The sequence below is a fragment of the Emydura macquarii genome, unplaced genomic scaffold (genome assembly GCF_026122565.2).
Source record: "Emydura macquarii macquarii isolate MOO-44397 ecotype Brisbane River unplaced genomic scaffold, CSIRO-AGI_Emac_v2 contig_3295, whole genome shotgun sequence".
NCBI lineage: Eukaryota > Metazoa > Chordata > Testudines > Chelidae > Emydura > Emydura macquarii.
Genome location: NW_027133432.1, coordinates 5,744,191 through 5,767,816, shown reverse-complemented (window position 1 = coordinate 5,767,816; position 23,626 = coordinate 5,744,191). Strand labels below are relative to the sequence as shown.

Sequence of the window (23,626 nt, the reverse complement as noted above, 5' to 3'; positions counted from 1 at the left end):
AAACTAGTGTTGTAAAAACATACCTACATTTCACTCCTCTCAAATTGTTAAAATATACTATATAAGGTAATGGTTAATTTCAGAAGTAAGAAACTGTTGAATGAATGAAGCTTCTGATAAAAAAAGGAAAATTTATGAAGCTTAAGACTTAAGTTAATGTTGTATCCCAGCAAGCAAAGTTTTGTGCTTAAAAAAATTCTAAAAATAAATTTTTAAAATAGACAACAATTTCATTTGTCACTTGTTAATTTATGAATCCCATTTTTAAGGAAAACGTTTATCACAGAAAAATAGGACTGTGGATTAACGTCACAAAAATAGAAATCACATTCACTTAAAAATATACTAAATTGCAGCCACCAAAAGCCACCAAACTAAAACTCATGCACAAATTGATCACATAAAAAGATGTACATACAAAATGCACTGAACAAGGTAATAAAATATGCCAATATTTTCAAAGCAACTAGTGAGCTTGGGTACCCAACTAGACTCACATTAAGGGAGTGTAATTTTCAGAAAGTGTTCACCATCCACCCTTTGAAAGTTACACTAATATGTGAAGTTGGGCACATAAAAATTGAGGATCTTGGGCTCAATCAATAACTGATGCACTATAATTTTAAAAGGAAAATCCATACAACATATATAAATTGTACTTCTAATTTTAAACATAACTATTTTCTTGATGAAAACAGTAATGAATATTCATTTAAAAACCCACATTAGCAAGAAAAATAGGTACTAAAAGGTACAGTTCACATCTGCAAAAAAGATATAGTATGGGGTGTAACAAGCTTTGATGTGCTTAAATCCATCACATTACTAATCATAATCATAATGTGAGACTATTTTTTACTTTAATAAAAATTAAGGTCTGAAAAGGCAAAAATCATTGCATAATTTTTAAATGCAGATCTCAAAACAGAAAAAGTCCATAAAGAAGAACAGAATCTCAATGACACAGCAGAACTAAAAAAAAATTGTTGGCTAAGGATAATGTAAGTTTACAAGAACATACTTACAAAATAAAAAAGGACTATTTCAAAGTAAGCCACTTAAGACAGTATGAAAATTCAGAGAGGGATTTTTTTTCTGCATGGGAAACAAAAACATTTCTCAGTGAGTTTAAGGAGAATGCAATGCAAAATTATCTTTGAAAAGAAGTTAATGGAGTATTTATTACTGCAGCAGGATTTCTTAAAAGTCATTCCAACATGCCTCAGCAAACAGAAATAATTCCAAATCTTCTCATGAAATGTGATTTACATGTATACAAAAATCACGCCCTTCACCCCGCACCATTTATTTTAAAATGCAGAAGCACAAATGGATCTTGTGTTTATCAGATAGAATCCTTGGAATTCTGATAATAGCAATAAGAAAACGTTGTTTCTCTTAACTGTACTATGATGCATCAGAAAAATTATATAAGTTGTCAAAAAAGGAACATAGTTTTCCTTCCAATATCATTAAAAACTCTTTCAGAATTCAAGTGTTAAGATATCTGATACATAAATATAGCAATATCATACACATGGTATACTTCACTATACACAGACATGATGGAATAATTAGAAAATGTTAATCACATTACTCAGGTAATCCTTTGTTGTTAACACCACTTAACACTAGAATTACAATACATATTTTGCATTTCTAAGAAAGAAAACCCAAATCATTAAAAAAAAAATCTTTATTTAAGTGTTATTACACTATCGTGACAATTATTTGAAGCATTGATTAACAGACAGAGGTTAAAATATAAGCCAGTTACTGTCGTAAGAAAATGGTAAAAAGGAGCTATAGATATTTGGAAGAAAACATTAGATGAAGGGAGTTAGAGAAAAACAGATCAGCCCTGTTACAATACCTTTATTTTCAATGCTCACAGAAGTATATATATATTAAAGAATTCTGTTAGCTTACTTATAATTATACTTTACAGTAACACTCAGGTTACATACAATTTTAGTACTTTTAGGACATGATAAACCTACATAAGCAATAAGTAGAATAGGTGCTCAGTTGCCCATTTAAGTATTTTATATATATTTTCACAGAGAATGTGACATTTCAATTTCCTTTCTCTCACAAATATTCATATAATAAAGCTAAAGGGTGGTTGCAGCAAGCCACACTAAGCACAAAGCATGGGCTAGGCAAGATTCTAGGCTTCCGGGCCTTGGAGACAGACATATATAACTCCAACTCTAAAGCCCCTTCTATCAATTTCACAGAAATATGGTATAATTTGAAAAATTTTAAAGCTTACACCAATTGAAAGCTCCAAGTTCTCTGGTTACGAAAAGGTTTTTTTCTGTCTAGTTTTTATATGCTTCTGATTCCAAATGTGCTTCTAATCTTGGTTGAGGGGTAACGTTTAATTACTGTTTACTGAGAAATGACAATTTTCCTTGTTTACATCAATTGCTGCTGAATTTCATTCTCATTGTCTACAAATGTGTTAATTTTTACAAGGCCCAAACTCGACCTGAAAAGCATAGATGCATCACAGAACATAAAGACCACTAATTATTTATCATTCATTTAAATATGATAGAAAAACACACTATTTTACAGAGGTCAATATGACCAATGCTGGATATTAGCTTTATTTTTGTGCCCAACTATATTCAGTAAGTAACTATGCCTCAGAGCAGAAGATCTGTTCATTATCATTACTTAAAGTTAATGCAAGATAAATACACAATTTAAATGATTTTAATCGCAAATCACGTTTGCTACTCGGTATTATAGTCTTTCAAGAACCTTCCTTCCGCATGTTATTGATCCACCAATAAATTACCTCCCGTTCAGCCATAGGTTGCAAGTATCACCATCTTTTTTGCCTGTCCTCATGTTCATGGTCTTCCTCTTCTGGCAGAAATATTCCTAGAAGCCCGAAGATTCATTGATCCCGGGTCTGTGACTCGCTGGCGGCAGCGATCGCTACTAAAATGCGCACGGAGTAAAAAGGCCGGTTCTCGGAGCAGGCACTTTCCCGACCCTTTCCCGCGCCTCCCAGCGAGCGGCACCAAGGGTCCCTTCGGACACGGGGGAAGAGGTTTGCCCGGTACAGACCTGGCCGTTATTGGGTCCCAAAAAGCAGGACGAGCCACTGGCCCCGAGCACAACGCTGCCCAGGGTCACAGCTGGCGCGGGCCCGGGCACGGGCACTGCCCCGGGCACAGACACACACACACACACACACACACAGTCACGGCAACTTACAGGCAGAGGCGAAATCGGCAGCGTTTACCCCCGTGAGTTTCGGGGCAGAGGCGCCCCGCGCCCGAGGGACTCCGTGGCGCCGGGGGCTGCCGAGCCCGCCTCGTCTAGCGCGGCCGGGGCTCCCGCGGGGCATTTTTGCTTCATTTGCTGCCTATTCCTGCTGGCCTGACAGAGTCGCTAACTTCCAGCCCAGCCCAGCCCGCTGCGAGGAGCCGCCAGCCGCCCCCTCCCCCCATGTACGTCGTATCCCTCCGCTACGGCCTCCCCTCCCAGAGAAAGCGCCTTTCAGCCAAGCGCCCCGCCCACCCCGCCTCTGCCGCTCCGACATCTTCTCCGCCGGCCGGGCGGCCGGCCTGCTCGTACCTGCGCCGCGCTCCCGTCTCCCTGGGCGTGTCAGCGCGGGGGCTCGCGGAGCAGGCCTCTCGCGGCCGCTGGGGAGCGGGTGTCGGGGCAGGAGGCGCGCGCGGCGCCAGAGGCCAGGGGGGAGGGGGCCGGGACTCTTTCTCCGGGCGGAGGGATCGCGCTCTCTCGCGGTGGGTCGGCCGTGGCGGCAGCGGCGTTGGCGGCGGGCTGCTGCTGTTGCTGCTGCTGCCTGCGAGTTGTTGTTTCCTCCACCGGCCGCGGGTTGAATGGTGGAGCCGAGACTCTCCCTGCCGAGCGAACAGTGACAGCTACCGGGCGGGCGGACGCGTTCGCAGGGCCCCGCCGCCGCCGGGGAGCGCGGCCTGAGCGCGGCTCGCCATGTCCGGGGACGGCGGCAGGCACAGCGCGGAGCTGCGAGCGGGTAAGTGGAGGAGCTCGGGCTGCTGGGCGCCGCCGAGCCGGAATGGCTGGTGCCCGGCCCGCCGCTCACCGCCTCTCTCCCCTCTCCCCGCAGAGCTCTACTTCCTCATCGCCCGCTTTCTGGAGGACGGACCCTGCCAGCAAGCGGCTCAGGTAGGGATGGCGCCGCCGGGGCCTGGGGGGCCGGGCAGGGCGGGGTGTTGGCGGCGCACTCACAGCCGTTCCCCCTTTTGTTGTTGCTGCAGGTCCTGATCCGAGAAGTGGCGGAGAAGGAGGTAAGCGGCGCCGCACACCCCGCGCTCGCCCCGCCTGCGGCGGCGGCGGCCTCTCCCCGGCCCGAGCGCCGGGGGCTTTTCGGGGAGGGGGCGGCCGTGAGTGACTGAAAGGTGCTTTTTCTTCCCTAGCTGCTGCCCAAGCGCACGGACTGGACGGGCAAGGAGCATCCGCGGAGCTACGAGAACCTGGTGAGCCGAGCGGCCGGCCGGCGCGAGGTGGTGGGGAAACTTTCCGAGCAGCCCAATAAAAATTGAATTTCCCGCAAAAAAAATTTTTTTTTTTACAACTTAAAAAAAAAGGGGGGGAAAAAAACTTCAGGGAGCTTTGACCCCCCCATCAGTGGCAGCGGGAGGGAGAAGAGGAGGGGAGGCGGCTGCCCCGGGACAAGCCCCCACTTGGGGGGTCCCGGCGTGAGGGTAAATAACAACAATCGTCCTAATGGGAGAACCCCAGAGTCACTGTGCTAGAAATAAAGGTACGTCATGGATGTTGTGCAGGGAGAGCAGGAGGCAGTGAGGGGAGGAGCGAGCGGAGAGAGCCTGCCGGAGCCAGCCAGGCCGGCAGGAGGCGGGGGCGCTCTACTCTGTGTAATCCTGCTCCACACACAAAGGCTTGGAGCTGCTGCAGCACATCCCCACAACTTCCGAACATCCCCCTCACCTGTGAGACACCCACGTGGGGGGGGGGGGGGAGGAGGAGGACGGTCGCCAGGTGGCTGGCTGACCAGAGCAATACCCCTGAGCTCAGCAAGCTTAAGTTTGCTTTCAGTAGGACCTGGCTCTGTGTGTGGCTCTCAGAATGGTATGTTGACTCTTTTTCCTACTTGGTATGGCAACTTCATTGACAGGTGTCTGCTTTTAGGCAGGATCTCTTGACTCCAGGCCACTCTTGGACTAGAATGTGGTCTTAGGAGTGTTTATATTCATAGGACAGCTTTCTGTTGCAAGATTCTTAGGACACATTGGATTTTTTATTCTGCTCTCACAGTAAGCTGCTTTCACTCTGACAGTGCATCTACAATAGAAAAGTTAGTAGCTGTAACACAGCTAAAGTGTAGCTGCATTGGTGCTGAGTTGCTACTGTAGGTGGGTTCAAGCATTTTTTACAACATGTTGTGACCTGTAGGATTTCATGAAATAGTGGCCAAAAGGCCTGAGCCTTGTCTGAATTAGCAATTTATCACTAGTGCTACCACTAATAGTTGTTTTTATATGGATCTAAATTTCTATAGGATCTGAGAGGAATGAGTTTGCTCAATGAGTTTTCATAATATTGTCAATTCAGAAAGCAGCATTGTCCTGTCAAACCTGTAAATTGATTAGATCAGCTGTAGGTCCCACTCCTGCTGAGACTTATGCTCATGATTAACTTTATGTACATGGGTAATACTATTGACTTCAGTGGGGCTATGCTTATAAAGTTGAGCATTTCCATAATACTTCATTGATTCTTGTATAAGAATTTGAATAGAATACATCTTTGTAGGATTGTGGTTTTAATTATAAAAACTCACTGTAGGATGAGTGAAACATTTAAAAATGCTATTAGGCTGCAATTTTATAATCATTTTAAAAAAACATTGCTGCTATTCAGATGTGCCTAGTAAATGTAGAACAAACAGATAACTTTGTTCTTATGCTTTTCAAGGTTTAAAACTAACTGATATTCATTTAACTAATGTGGACCAGTGACCTGGATATTTTGCTTTTAAGGAAACTGTAAACAGCTTATATAGAAACTGCAGTTAACTTGTAATGGTCAGTTACAAACAAGTATTTCAGCTTAAATTTTGTAATGATTTTTAGCATGTAGATTTGATGGATATTTGTGGTAGATGGAATGATATTGAACCAGTGCATTTTTTCAGAGCATCTGTGGTATATTGGTTGATAGTTTGTGTTGAATGTTAGTGGTCGTGAAACAGCTGTTGCTGTTCAACTTGTTAAATACATTCTCATACTTAAGTGTATAATCATTTTCTAATCTTCCATATTGGATTTTTTAAAACATGTTGAGAAAAATGTAACAAGGAAATTAACACAAACTATATTTTAAACCATGTTAGTCATAATATAAAATTGGTTTGAAAGTGCAGGTTCTGAGGTGGCAGGCTGGAAGGATATGTATGGGATTATGGAAGGGATAAGAGAACATGACAAAAGAAGTGACAACAGAAAAGCATGGGAAGGACTAGCAGAATTGGTAAACCTAGTAATAGGGCCAGGGTATGATTTGGGAACAGACCCACTGTGGAATAAGGGGTGTAGGGACAGGGTGCAGCCCCTGATCCACAAAGGACATCTTGCTTTTGTGTCACAGAGGGTTCCTGCACAGGGAGATAAGCATTATAAGCATAAATAAATACTAACTCAGCATTATTATTTAATAGCATATAATATGCAGTTTTTCATTGCGGAGGGTGAGGAGGACTGGAATATAGTTCTCCAAATCCATGAAATCCCAAATGTCTGCAGGACTTCCATGGATATGGAGAAATGCTACTACTTGTCTTCCCCACCTCTACATTCCTTACAATGCCCTCTTATATTTTGGAGTAGTATTTGCATGATTTGCTTTAAAGCAAGGGGATGGGGAAAGGAAAATAAAGACAACTCATTTGTGGCATTTTTTTCTTCCACTCTTGTTTAATTAAGGAAGGTATGTCTTAATTGTGTTGCTTGTCCCTGTTGGTTTATGAAACCTGTCATTCAGAATATCAGAAGTATTTTAAAAAAAAAATAGATTTACAGAACTTAAACAGTTCCAGTTAAGATTTTTAAAAAATCTTTTGATTTGTACTTTAAGGTGCATTCTTTGCATTCTTAACTCTAAAATACCTTTTGTAAATATATAGGTTGGAGGTCAATCTGTAATACCAGCTCAGGTGTTTAGTTTTTTTACTTTTTGTTCTTAAAAGTCTGAAATTTGAGGTTGAAAAGGTTACTGATGCAAATGGTGTTGTGGGCATCCTTTGCCATGTGCCAATGCCAGTGTTTTATCTTAATGCCCTCAGCTACCACTGAAGTTAGTAAAGACAGGGATTGAAAGAAGCTAAATAGGAACCAAAAGTATCAAAAATGTGATAAATTAGTGACTCCAGAATTCAAAGGGAATGGAAGTTACTCAGTACTTCATGGAATTTGACTAAACATTGCTTTATGGTAATTTGTAATTGTTTTAAATTTAGTGCAGATTTACCTGTCTAAATAAGAGTATTACAGTATATCTTAATGCATTACGTGTTCTGGTTTATGTTTTAGCAGATACTTGGGTTTCTGAAAAAGGGTTTTTGGAGAATATAATTGTCTTTAAGTCTCAATTATTTTATTAAGATAAAATCATAGCCTTAAAATATTACATATTTATTGCTAAAATTTAAGATTGAAACAAGTTAAAAAAAATCTGATTTACTGTTCACCATTTGTGCTTTTTATTTACTACTTGCTTGAACAGTGAAACTAAATGTCTGTTTCTGATGCACTAACATCATGCTGTTTGGGTTTTCAACACCGCAGAAGAATATATACATTCCAAAAACTCAAACTGTCTTCCTTTTCCCTTTTTCAGAATTCACAGCTGTTTTCCTATTCTGATATTTTTTCACAAAACTGCCTGCTTATGGCCTAAGCTACTAGAGTAGAGTGTTCCTTTCTAGAGAGTCTCTTCCTCCCAAGTGTCAGACTGACTTTTATAATATTGATGTTATAATTTTCTATTTGTGTCATGGTAGTACACAAAGGCACAGGAGCATTAAATGAGCAGTAGGGCCCACTGTGTCTGTTGCTTTACAACATTAAGGAAGAGACATAGTTTTTCAGGAGCAAAACATCAACACGTTTATTAAAGTTCATAGCTAACTTTTGGTTCATATTTATGTTCTCTGTGTTCGCTTCCATTTCCTATTGGAAGACTGAGGTATTATGATGAAAAGAACAGAAACAACTGTTGGTAAGATGCTCTACCAATTCCCAAATAATTCCATTTGATAAAGAGCAAAAGGACATTTTTTGATTTTGTGTGTGCGTGCGAGAGAGGGGAACAGAAGTATAAGCTCTCTAGAAGGAGAAGGCAAGCAGCTGCTCAGGCATGGTAGCTGGCTGCGTGGTTCCAAGAAGTGATTTTGATCCTCTATAGTTGCAGGGAAGCTTCCTTCTCTGTTGCCACCTCCTGATATTCTGCAGGTCTCCCCTTGGCAAAGGAGAAAATAAGACTCTCTTACCTCTTAGCAGGTGGGGAACCTTCTACTACACACTGTTGTGTGTTGAACTGGGTTCAGTCTGTGACATGAACATGTAGTTGCTATAATGCAAATATCAGTTTTTTTAAATATATTTTGTTCTATAGTTAGACTTTAATACATATTTCTGTTCTGTCCCTGCCCACATAAAGAGCATAACTCTTGGTTGAAGTCTGATTACAAGATCATAGATGTTACAGCTTGCTCTCTTTATCCTCAAAGAGTTCCATGAGGAAGCTGTTGAAGGCAAGTTTGGGCTCATGGGGAGACTATCGGAAAGGTGTTAAGCATTCCTATAAGGAGCTTACAGGATGTCATGGAAGGAGACAGGATGGGAGCTGTGCCACTGCAGAGGATCAAAAAATCTTGTCTCCTACCTCCCCATCTCATCTTTGAGGTGTTCAGGCAGTTGTTCTCTCCCTTTCTACTGCTTTTTTGTATATTTGACTTCCTTTCCCAAAATCAGTGACATTTTGGGATCCACACCAGCTTTGGAAGAGGATGCGGTAATTTAGCTGGGACTCTGCTGTCTTACCAACAGGTCTTTCTGTCCTCAATATTATCTGTAGTGCCCTTGTTTTCAAAGTGAAAATGGGGAGATGTACACTTTAAGGCACATAGAATAACCTTCTTAAACCCTGGGTCTGCAAAGGCTTATCCAGTGTGCTTAACTTTGCACACTGTATCTAATCTCATTGACTTCAAAGGAACTACTCACAGTTCATAAATTTAAACGTGTCTTGAGTCTTCGTGGGCTTGGGGTCTTAGATAGTAAATGCACTACAGTGACCCTGTATTTTGTTTGTGTTTGTACAATACCTAGCACAATGGAGTCTATCCCAATGCTTACTGGGGTTTCTATACAATCTTGCAGTTATTGTTTAATAATAATTTACCCCTTAATAAATGGCTGAGATGATAGTGGCTCAGCTGTTGAGGAAGTCTAGCACCATACAGGTGTCTGTGCAGTGTAAAGTGGACAAAAATTACTTTTTCAGATAAATGAATCCAGAAAAACAAAGGAAAATATAGTTTGTTGCATCTTAGATAAATGTTATTTAGCAAATATTAAAAGTTATCACTAGTAGTTCTTTGAATGTCTCTAAAGTTTTGAATGGGATTCTGAAAGGTGTAGGGGATTAGTTATAGGTAGCTGGTTCAGATACCTCATATTGATAGACCAAAAATCATAACCATCTTGGAGCTGCTGTTTAGCGTATGTGAATTTAGTTCTGCTAGACAGGTGTCTGTCCACATTGCACAAAATCACTCCCGTACGAGACACTTTTGCTAGGAGTGTCAGGGAGATTACATATTGTTATATAATCTAGAGTAAATTTAGGACAGGGATATTTCCCATTTAATAACAACATCAGTAAAAGCTCCTTACACCTCTTTCTTTTATTTAAATAATGTGCATGGAAAGTAAACTACCCTTTTGCTCCTGTTTCTTTCTGATTGTGATTAAGGAACATTGTTAGGACTTTGAATAAATAGATAATCTTGGAAACGAAAGTCTATCTAGTATTTCTTACCAGGATTTAATTGACTTCAAAAATTATAAAATTCCAAAATGTTTGAATAAGAAAATGTATGCCTAAATTGTATCATTAGATGAAGTGGATGAAGTGAATTAGATTTATATGGGCATCTTAAATAATTTTGCAGCAGTGGAAATTAAGGTTAGATATATTAGGAAAAACTATCTAACTATAAGAATAGTTAAGTACTGGAACAGGTTACCTAGGGAGGTTATGAAATCCTTGTCACTGGAGTTTTTAAGAACCGGTTAGACAAACATCTAGACCATCCCTGATAGATATACTTAATCCTGCCTCAGCATAGGAGGATGGACTAGATAAATGAATGCCTGAGGTCCTTTTCAACACTACATCTCTGTGACCTTTATGTAAACGCTGTATTTCTTGAAAATTTCCCCCGAGGCTGAACTGTAGGTAGTACCTTTCATTCTGTTAACCCTCTTACTGGTATCTATGTACTTATGTTAAAAATTTTAAAGTACTACAACTTTTAGAAAATTTCCTGTGTTTGCAATAGGACAAAAATTGTGTGGTCTCAGGACAGTCGGTTCCAATTAGCTGTGTTTAATTAGCAGTAAAAGTAACCTCAAGTTAAAAGAATATATGTCCCTGTAGTGTTTTATAGCCAAATCCCCATCTTTGTTTAGCCTACATATAAATCTGAAGTATCTTAAAATTTGTGACAATGAATTCTGGGAAAGTGATTATTTTAAAAAGAAGCATCTCAGAGGGAGAAAGAACATTTTAAAATTAATAGTTAAATAACATAGTTATTTTTCTCTAAAGCAGTTAGGCGCTGGCCAGTGGTTAGAAGATTATGAGATTGATGATCTGATCCAGAATGACAATTGCTGTAATTCAATCTTTTGCCTTGTGTAGACTTGATACAGTGTGTGGCATTATACTTATGGCCTGAAAGGCGGCTAATGTTGGCTGGATTGAACCCTCAAGACTTTGAAATATAGGTAACTGATTTATTTTTTAAAACACGTTTCTGAGGAAATTCAGTCCGCTAGATCATTCTTTCTGTGATCACTTTCTTGATGATAAAATTGTAATTAACTCAGGTTACTATTAGCATAGAAAAAAATAATTCACTATTTTGGAAAATGTTTCAGTGCAGGTATTGCTTTGAAGGATAGGTTTATAATAACTTACTACTAGAGTCCTGGACCTTTGCAAATCAGTGCAGTTGCATTTTCTCTATGTCCACTGTTGGTTTTACATAGCTATTGGTAAATATAGAGTTGACAATAGAACACGTTGTTGTTGTTTCTAGAAAATGTGATTTTATGGTTATGATCTGAAAACTGACTGAAAATGTCACTTATTATTTAACAGCTCTGATCCCTGTTTGTGTGTATGCTTAGTTTGGTGTTTAAACAAAACAAAACATGCCCTCTACTACTTCTAGCTTTGCAGTGCCAACACAGGTAAAAGTGAGAGTATTGAATTCTATTTCTTAATCATTAATATAGTTACATCATTTATACCTGTGCACTTCCTGTGAAAAGAGTGGGGGTCCCACACAGGTGTCATTGACAGCCTAATATGACCTGCAAGACCCTCTTATTATTGTGATAAATAGGAAGGGAAGAACTCAGCTGGAATCTCGATCTAGATAGCATTTGCAGGGCTGGCAGGAACCCTCTCTGTCTGTCCAGATTATTTGTAGACTGAGTGTAATTTTTTGTTGAAATCGTATTGCCAAATACTGAATCCTGCAATGCTCTCTTTTTGGAGCAATATTGTATTGCACTTCAAAGATACAGTGCTACAGGAATTCTAAATATTCATTCCTTGTTTTGTCTTTTTCTCTTTTCCCTCTCAGACATCAGAGGTAGAGAGGGCTATCTTCCTGTCTCTCTACCTCCTTATCATGCTGTAACTTGTTTCTGACTCGTCTTCTTACAACTACCCTCTTTTTTTTTTTTTTTTGGTGTGGTGTGTTTTTTCTTATTATTTCTGCCTACCCTGAGAGCAGTTTTACCAGGTTCCCTTTTGCACTTGTTTTTGTTGCTTTCAGCTTCTTGTTCCCCTGCTTGCATACCTTTTTCCTCAATAGGCCACCTCGTAGGCTTTTCTCTCCCTTTCTATAGCTGTCACCCAACTGCTCAGTCTCTCTGGTCTTTATTCCCTACCCTTATAGTGATTTACTTCATTTCCCATGTGGATAATTTAGCTTACTCCATCGTCCAACTTCCCCTCCTTACTAGTTACTCTTACCTAGTCTTCACAAAAAATTAGTCCCCTGAATTCCCTCTTTTACTGCTACCATAGTTCATTTAATACTCTTCACTTTCTTCCAATCTTCTGCCTAATCACACACTTTTTTTTGTGACTTCCACTCCAGAAACTTTTCTTTTGGAAATGAGAGGTTTAATAGTCTTCTGTCTTTGACCCCTCTCCTATGGTTTTCACTTTCAGATCCACCTACTCCTCTGCATTTGACTCACTTACTCTTCTAACCCATCGGTCTGGGTGGAACCCCTCACGTCTTGGCTCTTTTGTTGCATTCTTCTACTCTTTTTCCCAATTTGCAAAGCGTGGAGTCCCAGAGACAACACGGACAGCCTTCACTACAAATTTTGTTTTTTCAGCTTTTCTTCCTAAGTAGTAATAATTCCTGTAGTTACAAGTTTATACCTGAAGGGAAAGGGGGTGGTTACAAGAACTCCCACTTCCATTCTTTTATAAGGTGAAGAGAAGGGGCAAAAGTAGTTCAAATATGATTTAAATCCTTCATATTTTAAAAGGATGCCAACTTACAAATCACATTTGTCTTTTTACAAATAACACTAAGGTTGTAATAATTGAAAGAAATACGAAAGAATTTTTGTGCATTTGACAGCATTAGTGTATGGTCCATTTTACTATGTTTTCTCCTTTAAATAGTTTCTGCTGTTTATGTGGGTCTTGCAAGCAACTACACGAGACAGAAAAATGTGATTAAAACTGCAAAAATTGGCAGAGGAACTCATTGGCACATTTAGGGCTTCAAACTAATTTTAATAAACTAGTCAATTTAAAAAAAAAGAGTGTCCCTTTAAGATCTTTTAGGCAACTTCTTAGTTGGCTAATATACTAGTTTGTCTGAGAACTAGGTTAAAATACTCTTTTGGTAACCAATGAGAGTGGTTATTCCTTAGCTGACATTTATCGACAGCACAAAACTGCTATGTAATTTGGCATGATTAACTTTCTAAACAAAAGAGGTCTGGGATTTAGAATAAAAGGGAATTTGCATGGTGGGCATGATGTGTATTTGCAAAGTATACAGCACCTTGTAGTGACTAGAGCAAAGATTAATATAAATAGTCCTCATTTTCCAAAGTACTTCTGAAATAAGTCACTTTTAGAATCAAACATGTATAGGCCTTGTTTTTGTATACAGTGATTTTTAAAACAGATACAATTACATGACAAATTACAAAAAGGAGATCAGATTCAAGAAGTAGGCTGACTGGAGCTCAGATATGTTTGAAGGCTGACATGCTTGGACTACAAGCTTCACTCTTCTATCTATTTTATGTTTTTTTAATTCAGGCTGTTGAAGGGTTGTCCAGGTAGTTAACTGTTTCAATAAAATGATACTTTTAAACAAACCATATTCTAATGGGAAGAGTTGGTTAATTGGTTGACTAATATATTTAATTTTCTCCTCAAGAGATGTAGGTTCAGATTTGACTTTTGTCACCAATGGAAAGTATTTGATCTCAAATACAGCTGCACGATGGGCATTGTTTACTTAAAGACTGTGAGAGGCACAGTCCCTGGAAGGGAGAAAGAGAAATAAAAGATAAGGAAACAAGATTGGGGTCTATAGCTACAACAAGGTGCACCTACCTCTAAATGTTGCTCATAGCCAAGAATATGTAACTTTTAAAAAGCACCCAAAATTAGAACACTAATTCTTTTTTTAATAATTGGTTAGAAGAATGAATCATGGAGAGTAGGTCCTCAAGTTCTCCGTGTTGTTTTTGTTGTCCTGTTGACACTAACTACGTATGTCTGAAGTCATTCGTACTTTAAAAAATGAATTTGAGATGAATCTATACAATGCTTTATTGTGCTTTATTTAGCTATGTATATAGCTTTTACATATGGATTTTTAAATTGCATGTTTTAAATCATATCTCACCTCAAAGCTAGTCAGAATTCAAGTCATTCACAAGGGCTTTTATAAATATGTGACAGATGACTCAAATGAGAACAACAAAAGAAAAATTCCTTCCTCCTCCTCCACCAGAAGCTTAAGATGGTGAAAAAATAATTCTAGTGTCAATAAGGCTTTTCCAGAGTCTGTTTGGTACTTCAGCACTCCTTTATGTTAATAAATTACTGAAACACAAAGCATGATAACTGCATGTTGGCAAGACAGTAGTACATTTGATAAAGAATAAGGTAAGTTCCTTCTAATTGGGTACAGTGTAGGAATATGAGCAATGTTCATCCTCCTTAAAATGTCAGTCATGGCCTTTTGCAGTTACAGTATAACAAAACATCGGAAGCTTTCATTGTGAGATAATATAGGAAGATTTTTTGTCACAAAATAAATATAAAAATCATGATACAGGATTAGTATTGAAACAAAAAATAAACTAGTACACACTGGGCACTACATTAGAATGTATATATGAAGCAAGTAAAATGTGAGATTTTTTCCTGATTTTCAGATGCTTTAAGCTAGCAACAATAGGTTATGTATTGGAAGACATTATTTGTTAATGGAAGGATTAATAGTTTGTAATAGGATTTCATTGTGGTCAGTTACATAAGTATATTTTGAAGTTGATTCTATAGCCCTGAAAAGACCAATCTGACCTGTAACCTAAGTTGTTCAAAAGAATAGATGAGGATGTTGGCTTTCCTTTTTTGGACAAAATCCAGTTTCAGGCTTGCTTGATGTTAAAATCAAACAGTTGTCATAAAGCACATGTGATCGATGATAAAAATTTGCTTTGATGCCAGTGCCACACGGTTAACAAGAAGCATAAATGATCTCCAAATCAATCTGAAAGATTTTTTTTCCCCTTATTCCACCAAATGCATGGATTTCTTTGAATAAAGTGTTTGTAATAGGGTTTTAAAAATTTATTTTATTCTAACTTATTTGACTCATAAAAGTTACCATAATATTAAAAAGTTTAAATTATGAAGATGCCGGTCATGCCTTCATAGTTAAGGTTGAGTTGTTTTTTTACACCTAACATGGAGGCTCTGTTTTGTGTATGAAGAATAGTCAATCATCTAAAAAATTGCAGCATTTACTCTTTTAGTATAGAGTGACATTTCTAAGAACTTGTATAAGTATCAAGATACCTTTACAATACTATTTTCTCATTTTGTTTCAAAGTAAATTTAAATTGATCAGAAGCATATTTAAATGCGGTTGGACACATTCTCTATATTTTTCTGTTATGTAAAATATTTAAGAGCTGCTTTGTGTCTTCAGTCATTCATTCAAGTTACAAAATAGTAAACATGAACTGAGTTTAAAATAAAGTTGGTATACTTTGAACAGAAGAAGTTAGTTAGGACCAGCTGGAGTAAATTTACCATCTTGAAAGGTCTTTATCTGTTTTGTTCATTTGTCTAAAGTGATACACTATTTTTTAGTTTGTTTGCTTATTTCTATTAAGAATTTTGGTAACAAATTTGACAAAAAAAATGAGGATTAAAATAGTAATGTTTAAAAAGTGATTGACTTCCCCTTTATCAGGTGTTTTTTTTTTCTGTCCCATAATAGGTGAAGTATTATAGACACTTGGCCCCTGATCACTTGCTGCAAATATGCCATCGACTAGGACCACTTCTAGAGCAAGAAATTCCTCAAAGTGTCCCTGGAGTGCAAACCTTATTAGGAGCTGGAAGACAGTCTTTGCTTCGCACAAATAAAAGTATGAAAATCTCACATGCGGGCTTAAAGACTTCATTTTCACTATTTCATGCTCAGTTTTCATGTGTGTGTAATTTTTTGTAAATAGGCTGCAAACATGTGGTGTGGAAGGGATCCGCTCTTGCTGCATTACATTGTGGAAGGCCTCCAGAGTCACCAATAAACTATGGCAGCCCACCTAGTATAGGTAAGTCAATTTTGTTATCTCACTGAAAAGTATGACATTGATAGTGCAGCATTTGTAAGCTCAGCAGTAATTGTTTATTGGTGTGACAGTTGGGTAACAACGCATTTGTATTTACTCTCTGATGTGCTGTGTTCCCTGTGCGTAGCATTACTTCTGTTAGGATGGTCCATTATCCTGTTTTAAAAATGACAGGATGTAGATAGTATGTCTAATTATTTATCGGTCGTGTTTTTGAAGCTTATTTGTTTGATTTCAGCTTTGAGGTATAAACTTGAATAAAATATTTTAAAATTATGAAAACATTAATACAATATTTGGCTAGCTAATAACAGTTGCAAAATTGAAGTGATAATAAGCTGCTGATGGAGGATAGTATATCATGTTAATGAGTTATTTGAACTCAAGACAGTATGGTCTGCCTCCACTTCTGGAAAATACAATAGTGTAAGGTGCATGCCAGACTTCGTTTCTTTGAAGAGATTTTTTTTTAGTGTGGGGACTTGTAGCAGGGAATATTTGTTTCTCTGTTTCACCTGTTTGGTCTCATTTGGTTGTTTCTTAATTTTTGTCCAGATTTGCTTTGTGCTATAGCATGGAGCATGCACACATTCTCTCTGTTGGGCTTAAAAATGGCCAAATAGCGGAAGTCTAGAAAGTGTATTTTCACTGAGGGTATGTTTCGTTAGCCTTCAGCATATAATGAGGGACGGTTGTCTTGCCTTCTCTTAACTTCCAAGGAGAGTTGAGATGTACATGATTTTGGAGGGAACTCATTGAGTCTGTCTCCTCTTGTCCTAGAAAGGATAGCAGTGAGCAGAAATCGCACATTTTGAGCTTCCATCCATGCAATCCTGCCATAGTTCGCCTTTCTATAAGAACACTAACTCAGTGAAAATAGGTTTGTTGCAATGAGTGAAAGCTTTTCTAACACCTCATCAGGCTTAACACTGAATTGAAGATATCTTAAGTTCTTTTAATGACTTGTTGGATTCCTCATACTTTAAGAAATCAAGTTAGGCTCCTCTTCCTCCATTGTCAACTCTCTAGTAAAAATAAGAACAGTCTTGAAATGAGTGTAAAGAGACTTGTTTAAATTTTATTTTTTCTTAAGGGAGACTAAATTTAAAACAAATTTTTTTCTTCTTCTTTGGAACTTGCTGTGAGGGGTGATCATGAGAGGCAGAGACAGAAAAAAAAACAAAAATAAATCTGGGAAGCAAATTATGCCAGATGTCTTCAATAGCTCTTCTTGGACTGAAATGGGGAGCTGTCTCAAGTAGGTTTTGAGGTCTTATATATTAAGCAACAGCAAGTAGATTCATTTAACATTTATTTTAATCATGATTCATATAAAGATTACTTGCTTGCAAAACAAGATTAAAATCAGCATTTATTTTTTAGTTATTTTCCTAAAGAGAGGTTCATTTTCATTGCTTAGCATAGGTATAAAAATGTGTTGATGCAACAACATATAGTCTATACATTAAATTTGGTACTTTCTGTTAAAACAGGAGGATATGTTTATGTCTATACAAATTTATTTAAGCATTCATATAGTTTAACATACATTTATTCGGATTCTTAATTTTTCCCTTTTTTAATTGTTAGAAAATGGTGAATGACCATTATTTTACTAGGTGATTATTTACTTGGCATTTGTGTTAAGTTGCATTTGGATGGGAATTCAGTTCAATTTAAAATGTACAAAAACAGCATTAAAATTGCTTTTATTAGTTAAATAAGCTACCATAAATGTGCTGGGTATTTTTTTCTTATGTAAGTTTTATCAAAACATGTTTTGTATTTAAAATTAACTGATTTATTAAAGGAAGTATTAAGTATAGTTAGTGAATTGACAGATTGCTTCTGGTCTCTCTGGGACAGATTTTCAAAGGTATTTAGGCACCTACATTTGCAGTTAGGTCCTTTTGAAAAATTCCACTAGGCTTCTGACTGCACCTTTGAAAATCTGGTCCCATGCCCTTCATTTTTTTAGAATTATATTTCATCCTCTCCCACCTGGTTTTTATTCATAGACTGGAAGAAGGAAAACAGTCAGAGGTTTTGGGACAACTGGAGCATGGGATTGTATACCTGACCATCTTGGCTAATAGCCATTAATGGACCTATCCTTCATGAATTTACCTAATTCTTTTTTGAACCCAGTGGTACTTTGGCTTTCGCAACATTCCCTGGGGTCCACAAGTTGACTGTGCATTGTGTGAAGTACATCCTTATATTTGTTTTAAAACTTCTGCCTATTAATTTCATTGGGTGACCCCTGATTCTTGGGGTGTGTGTGTGTGTGTGTGTGTGTGTGTGTGTGTGTGGGGGCCTGAATAACACTTTCCTATTCACTTTCTCCACACTATTCATGACTTTATAGACCTCTATCACATCCCCCTTAGTCGTCTCTTCTAAGCTGAACAATCTCAGTCTTTTAAATCTCCTCGTAGGGAAGCTGTTGCATACCTCTAACCATTTTTGTTGCCACCTTACTATTTACTCACTTTTCTAGATCATTTATGCATATGTTGAACAGCATAGGTCCCTGTACAGATCCTTGGGGGACCCTGCTGTTTACCTTTTTCTTTTGTGAAAGTTGATCATGTATTCTGACCTTTTGTTTCCTATCTTTTAACCAGTTACTGATCCATGAGAGGACCTTCCCTCTTGTCCCATGACTACCTACTTTGCTTAAGAGCTTTTAGTGAGGGACCTTGTCAAAGGCAAGTGAGGCAATGTTTAAAACCCAGGGACCCAGGCATGTCCCTTAGAATAGGGTTTCTTCCTTGAAGGAAAGTAACTGTAGTATACTAAGAAGTATCCTAATAACTGAAACTTAAATTCCTAAGTTAAGAGAATTTTTTTTGTTTTTAAAACAATAAATGAGGAAGAAGTAGTAAACTACTAATTAACTCTTATACTAAAGTTAAGCTACACTAAAGATAAATCTCACAGGCGCTGCCAAATGCTCCATCTCAAATTGAAGGCAATAGAGAAGGACATGAGAGGTTTTCCCAAAGAGGTACAGTCTACCATCGAGGAGCTTCCATTTTTCGCAACCAAGATGGATGAGTCACTTTACATATTAAGACTCCAGGATGACTCTCAGATCCTTGGGCATTTATTCACCTACTCAAATGAAAAAATGGGAAGTATTACTCGGTGCAAAGAACAGGATCTGCACTCTACACCCAACCGCAGAGGCAGAGACCCACTAGATGGAAACCACTCCCTTCTCAATCCTCAATGTCCCAACAGTCTCCTTTTAAACAATAGTTTTGAGAGTTTGGTCGAGGACCAGACACACCTCCCACATCTTCTATTGCTGGAATCATCTGACACCATCCATCTATTCAGAGACTGTCTGACTCCATTCCATGGGGCGAAAAATCACATCAGACAAATGGGTGCTAGAAATCATCAAGACTGGTTAGTCCATTCAATTTACCTTCATCTCTGCTACCCACCATCCATCCCCCTGTCCGTCTTCAGGGACCCTTCTCATGAACACCTGCTACAATAGGAGGTAAACCATCTCATATGCCTGAGTGCTGTGGAACCAGTACAAACACAACACAGAGGGGAAGGGTTTCTACTCACATTATTTTCTAACCCAGAAAAAAGAGAAGGATGGAGGCCTATTCTCAACTTAAGAAGACTCAAAAAATTCATGGAGACCCAGCTATTCAGGATGGTTATGCTAGCCACGATAATTCCAGAACTAGAATGAGGGGACTGGTTCTCTGCCCTTGACCTCCAGGATGCATATTTCTACATAATGGTACACCTTTCACACAGGATGTTTCTCAGATTTGTTCTGGGCACAGATCATTACCAATACAAAGTACTTCCTTTTGGCTTGTCTATCATTCCACGAGCATTCTCAAAAGTCTTTGTGGTGGTAGCAGTTCACTGCTGGAGAAAGGGGTCATATCTGGAGTATTGTTTACTCAAAACCTCAATTTGAGAAGAGGCCCTAGAAGTTATTTAAAAGACAGTAGCTCACTTCACACAGCTGGGTCTACAGATAAACGAACAAAAATAAACTTTCATACCTGTGCAGAGACCGGAATTCATTGACGCCTACCTCCATTCTTTGGAAGCTACAGCCTCTCTGCCCCAGCACAGATTCACCACTGTAGTCAATCTAATTGCTGTAATGCAAGTCAGCCCCAGACCTTGGCCAGGACCTGCATCCAACTATTATGCCGTCTGTCAGCAATGGCATTTGTTGTCAAGCACGCCAGACTACACGTGCAATGCCTGCATGGCTGGCTGTATATATTCCACAGACACAGTATAAACAAGCGTCTTATGATGCCAAGGAAAGTAAGCAAGTTCTCTACATTGGTGGACTCAACCACACATCTGTACAGGAGTTCCTTTTGCACTGACCCCACCCTTGATGACACTCACAACAGATGCCTCTCAGGTAGGTTGGTGGACACACCTGTGCAACCACATGATCAAAGACCATTGGTCCCATCCGAAGCAACATTCTGCATAAACCTACTGGAGCTGCGAGCAGTCTGTAATGCATGCTCACACTTCCTGCCTGTGATCAGGGACAAGGTCATAAAGGTCATGATGGACAAGTAATACTTCCCCTGTTTTTTCTTTTGAGTAGGTGTGTAAATGCCCAAGGATCTGGGAGTCATCCTGGAGTCTTGATATGTGAAATGACTCATCCATCTTGGCTGCGAACAGCTTCGGGCCCTCAAACGGGAGCTCCTCGACGGTAGACTGTACCTCTTTGGGGAAAACTGCCAAGGAGGGGCACAGTCACACTCCCTATGCACAGAAGTGATGTGACTATGAAATTGGTGCATCCATCACAATATCAACATCTCAGCCTCCTAGCTACCTGGATGCCGAAACGCTATGGCAGATGGTTTGAGCAGGACTTTTTCTCAAGCTCATGAGTGGAAAATGAACACCAGGGTACTGCAGAACATATTCAGATGCTGGGCGTTCCCAACTACAGACCTCTTTACAACAAGCCAGAATGTGAAGTGCCCATACTTCTGCTCCAGAGCAGGACTGGGACCCTGTTCTCTTGGCAATGCCTTTCTCTGCAAATGGGATACACGTGTTCTGTATGCCTTTTCACCGTCCACTTTCTTGTCCAGGGTCACATACAAAACATGGACCGATGACTCCAACTTTATAGCCCCCATGTGACCCAGAAAGACATGGTTTCCTTACCTCCTGAAGATGGCTGTGTGCTTACCATGCAGTCTTCCACTTCTATCTCATCTCTTGTCTCAGAATGCAGGTCAGGTCTACCACCCAAACTTGGCAAGACACCACTTGAAGGCATGGTTCTGAAACAGTGAAGTGACCTATTCAGAGAGGTAAAGGACATTCTTCTAAACAGCAGAAGGTCTACTACACAGTATACCTATCTTCACAAATGGGAAAGATTTCATACATGGTCCCAGAATAGGCAAACAATGGCAATTACTTTTCCTCTACCAATGATATTGGATTACATACTGGAACTCAAGAAATCAGGTCTCTCAATGAGCTTAATCAAAGTACACCTTTGTGGCAATTGTGGCATTCCACTGCAAAGTGGACGAGTTCTTGATCTTCGCCCATTCTATCACCAAACGTTTTCTCAAGGGTCTTCACAATCTCTATCCTGAATACGAGCCCCCACTCTATCATGGGACATCAGTCTGGTGTTGCAATGCCTTATGAGGTTCCCTTTTGAACCATCAGTGACGTGTTCACTTCTCCACCTCTCTGTGAAGGTGACCTTCCTCGTCGCTATCCTATCTGCCTGATGAGTGGGAGAACTTGGGGCTCTCATGGCACATCTCCCACATAAAATATATCTCAAAAACAGTCTCACCCTATGAACACACCTCAACTTCCTATCTAAAATAGCTTCATCATTCCATTTGAATCAACCCTTTAAGTCTCTTAATGAAGTAAATACTACTGGGAACTGTGTGATTATGGGAGACTTTTACTTCCCAGATATAGATTGGAGGACAAGTGCTAGTAGTAAATAATAGGGCCAAGATTTTCCTCAGTGTGATAACTGACGGATTCCTTCACCAAATAGTTACTGAACCAACAAGAGGGGTGCCATTTTAGATTTGGTATTGGTGAAGTAGTGAGGACCTCTTAGAAAAATTGGTTGTAGGGGATAACCTTGGTTTGAGTGACCATGAGCTAATTCAGTTCAAACTAAATGGAAGGATAAACAAAAATAAATCTGTAACTAGGGTCTTTGACTTCAAAAGGGTTAACTTAAAAAAATTAAGTGAATTGGTTGGGGGAAGTGGACTGGACTGAAGAACTCATGTATTTAAAGGTGGAGGAGGCTTGGAATTACTTCAAGTCAAAGTTGCAGGAACCTGAATCCTGCATCCCAAGGAAGGGGAAAAAATTCATAGGCAAGAGTTGTAGACCAAGCTGGATGAGTAAGCATCTCAGACAGGTGATTAAGAGAAAACAGCCTACAAGGAGTGGAAGATGGGAGGGATCAGCAAGGAAAGCTACCTCTTGGAGGTCAGAACATGTAGAGACAAAGTGAGAAAGGCCAAAAGCTAAGTAGAGTTGAACCTTGCAAAGGGAATTAAAACCAATAGTAAAAGGTTCTATAGCTATATAAATGGAAGAAAACCAAGAAAGAATAAGTGGGACCGCTAAGCACTGAGGGTGGAGTGGAGGTTAAGGATAATCGAGGCATGGACCGATATCTAAACAAATACTTTGCCTCCGTTTTTAATGAGGCTTAATGATGAGCTTGGGGATAGTGGTAGCGTGGCTAATGGGAATGAAGATATGGAGGTAGAAATTACCACATCTGAGGTAGAAGCCAAACTCAAACAGTTTAATGGGACTAAATCAGGGGGTTTGGATGATCTCCATCCAAGACTATTAAAGGAACTAGCACATGAAATTGCAAGCCCATTAGCAAGGATTCTTAATGAATCTCTAAACTCAGGAGCTGTACTGTATGACTGGAGAATTGATAATACAGTTCCTATTTTTAAGAAAGCGAAAAAAAGTGATCTGGGTAACTACAGGCCTGTTAGTTTAACCACAGTAGTATGCAAGATCTCGAAAAAAATTTTGAAAGAGAAAGTAGTTAAGGACATCGAGATTAATGGTAATTGGGATGAAATACAGCATGGCTTTACAAAAGGTAGATCGTGCCAGACCAACCTGATCTCCTTTTCTGAGAAGATAACAGATTTTTTACACAAGGGAATGCAGTGGATCTAATTTACCTAGATTTCAGTAAAGCATTTGAATATGGTTCCACTTGGGGAATTATTAGTTAAATTGGAAAAGATGGGAATTAATATGAAAATTGAAAGGTGGATAAGGAACTGGTTAAAGGGGAGACTACAACAGGTCATACTGAAAGGTGAACTGTCAGACTGGAGGGAGGTTACTAGTGGAGTTCCTCAGGGATTGGTCTTGGGACTGATCTTATTTAACCT

General features: G+C 39.2%; 1 protein-coding gene across 1 annotated transcript in view; it reads left to right on the top strand.

Annotated features, from left to right (window-relative positions):
* The first annotated feature begins 3,430 nt into the window (after nucleotides 1-3,430).
* PHIP (pleckstrin homology domain interacting protein) overlaps nucleotides 3,431-23,626 on the top strand; it is a 327,383-nt gene continuing 307,187 nt past the window's right edge. The window contains exons 1-6 of the mRNA XM_067532638.1: nucleotides 3,431-4,018; nucleotides 4,112-4,170; nucleotides 4,263-4,292; nucleotides 4,422-4,481; nucleotides 15,821-15,971; nucleotides 16,059-16,157. Coding sequence (XP_067388739.1) covers nucleotides 3,976-4,018; nucleotides 4,112-4,170; nucleotides 4,263-4,292; nucleotides 4,422-4,481; nucleotides 15,821-15,971; nucleotides 16,059-16,157 — 442 coding nt within the window. The 5' untranslated portion in view covers nucleotides 3,431-3,975. The remainder of the gene's footprint in view (nucleotides 4,019-4,111; nucleotides 4,171-4,262; nucleotides 4,293-4,421; nucleotides 4,482-15,820; nucleotides 15,972-16,058; nucleotides 16,158-23,626) is intronic.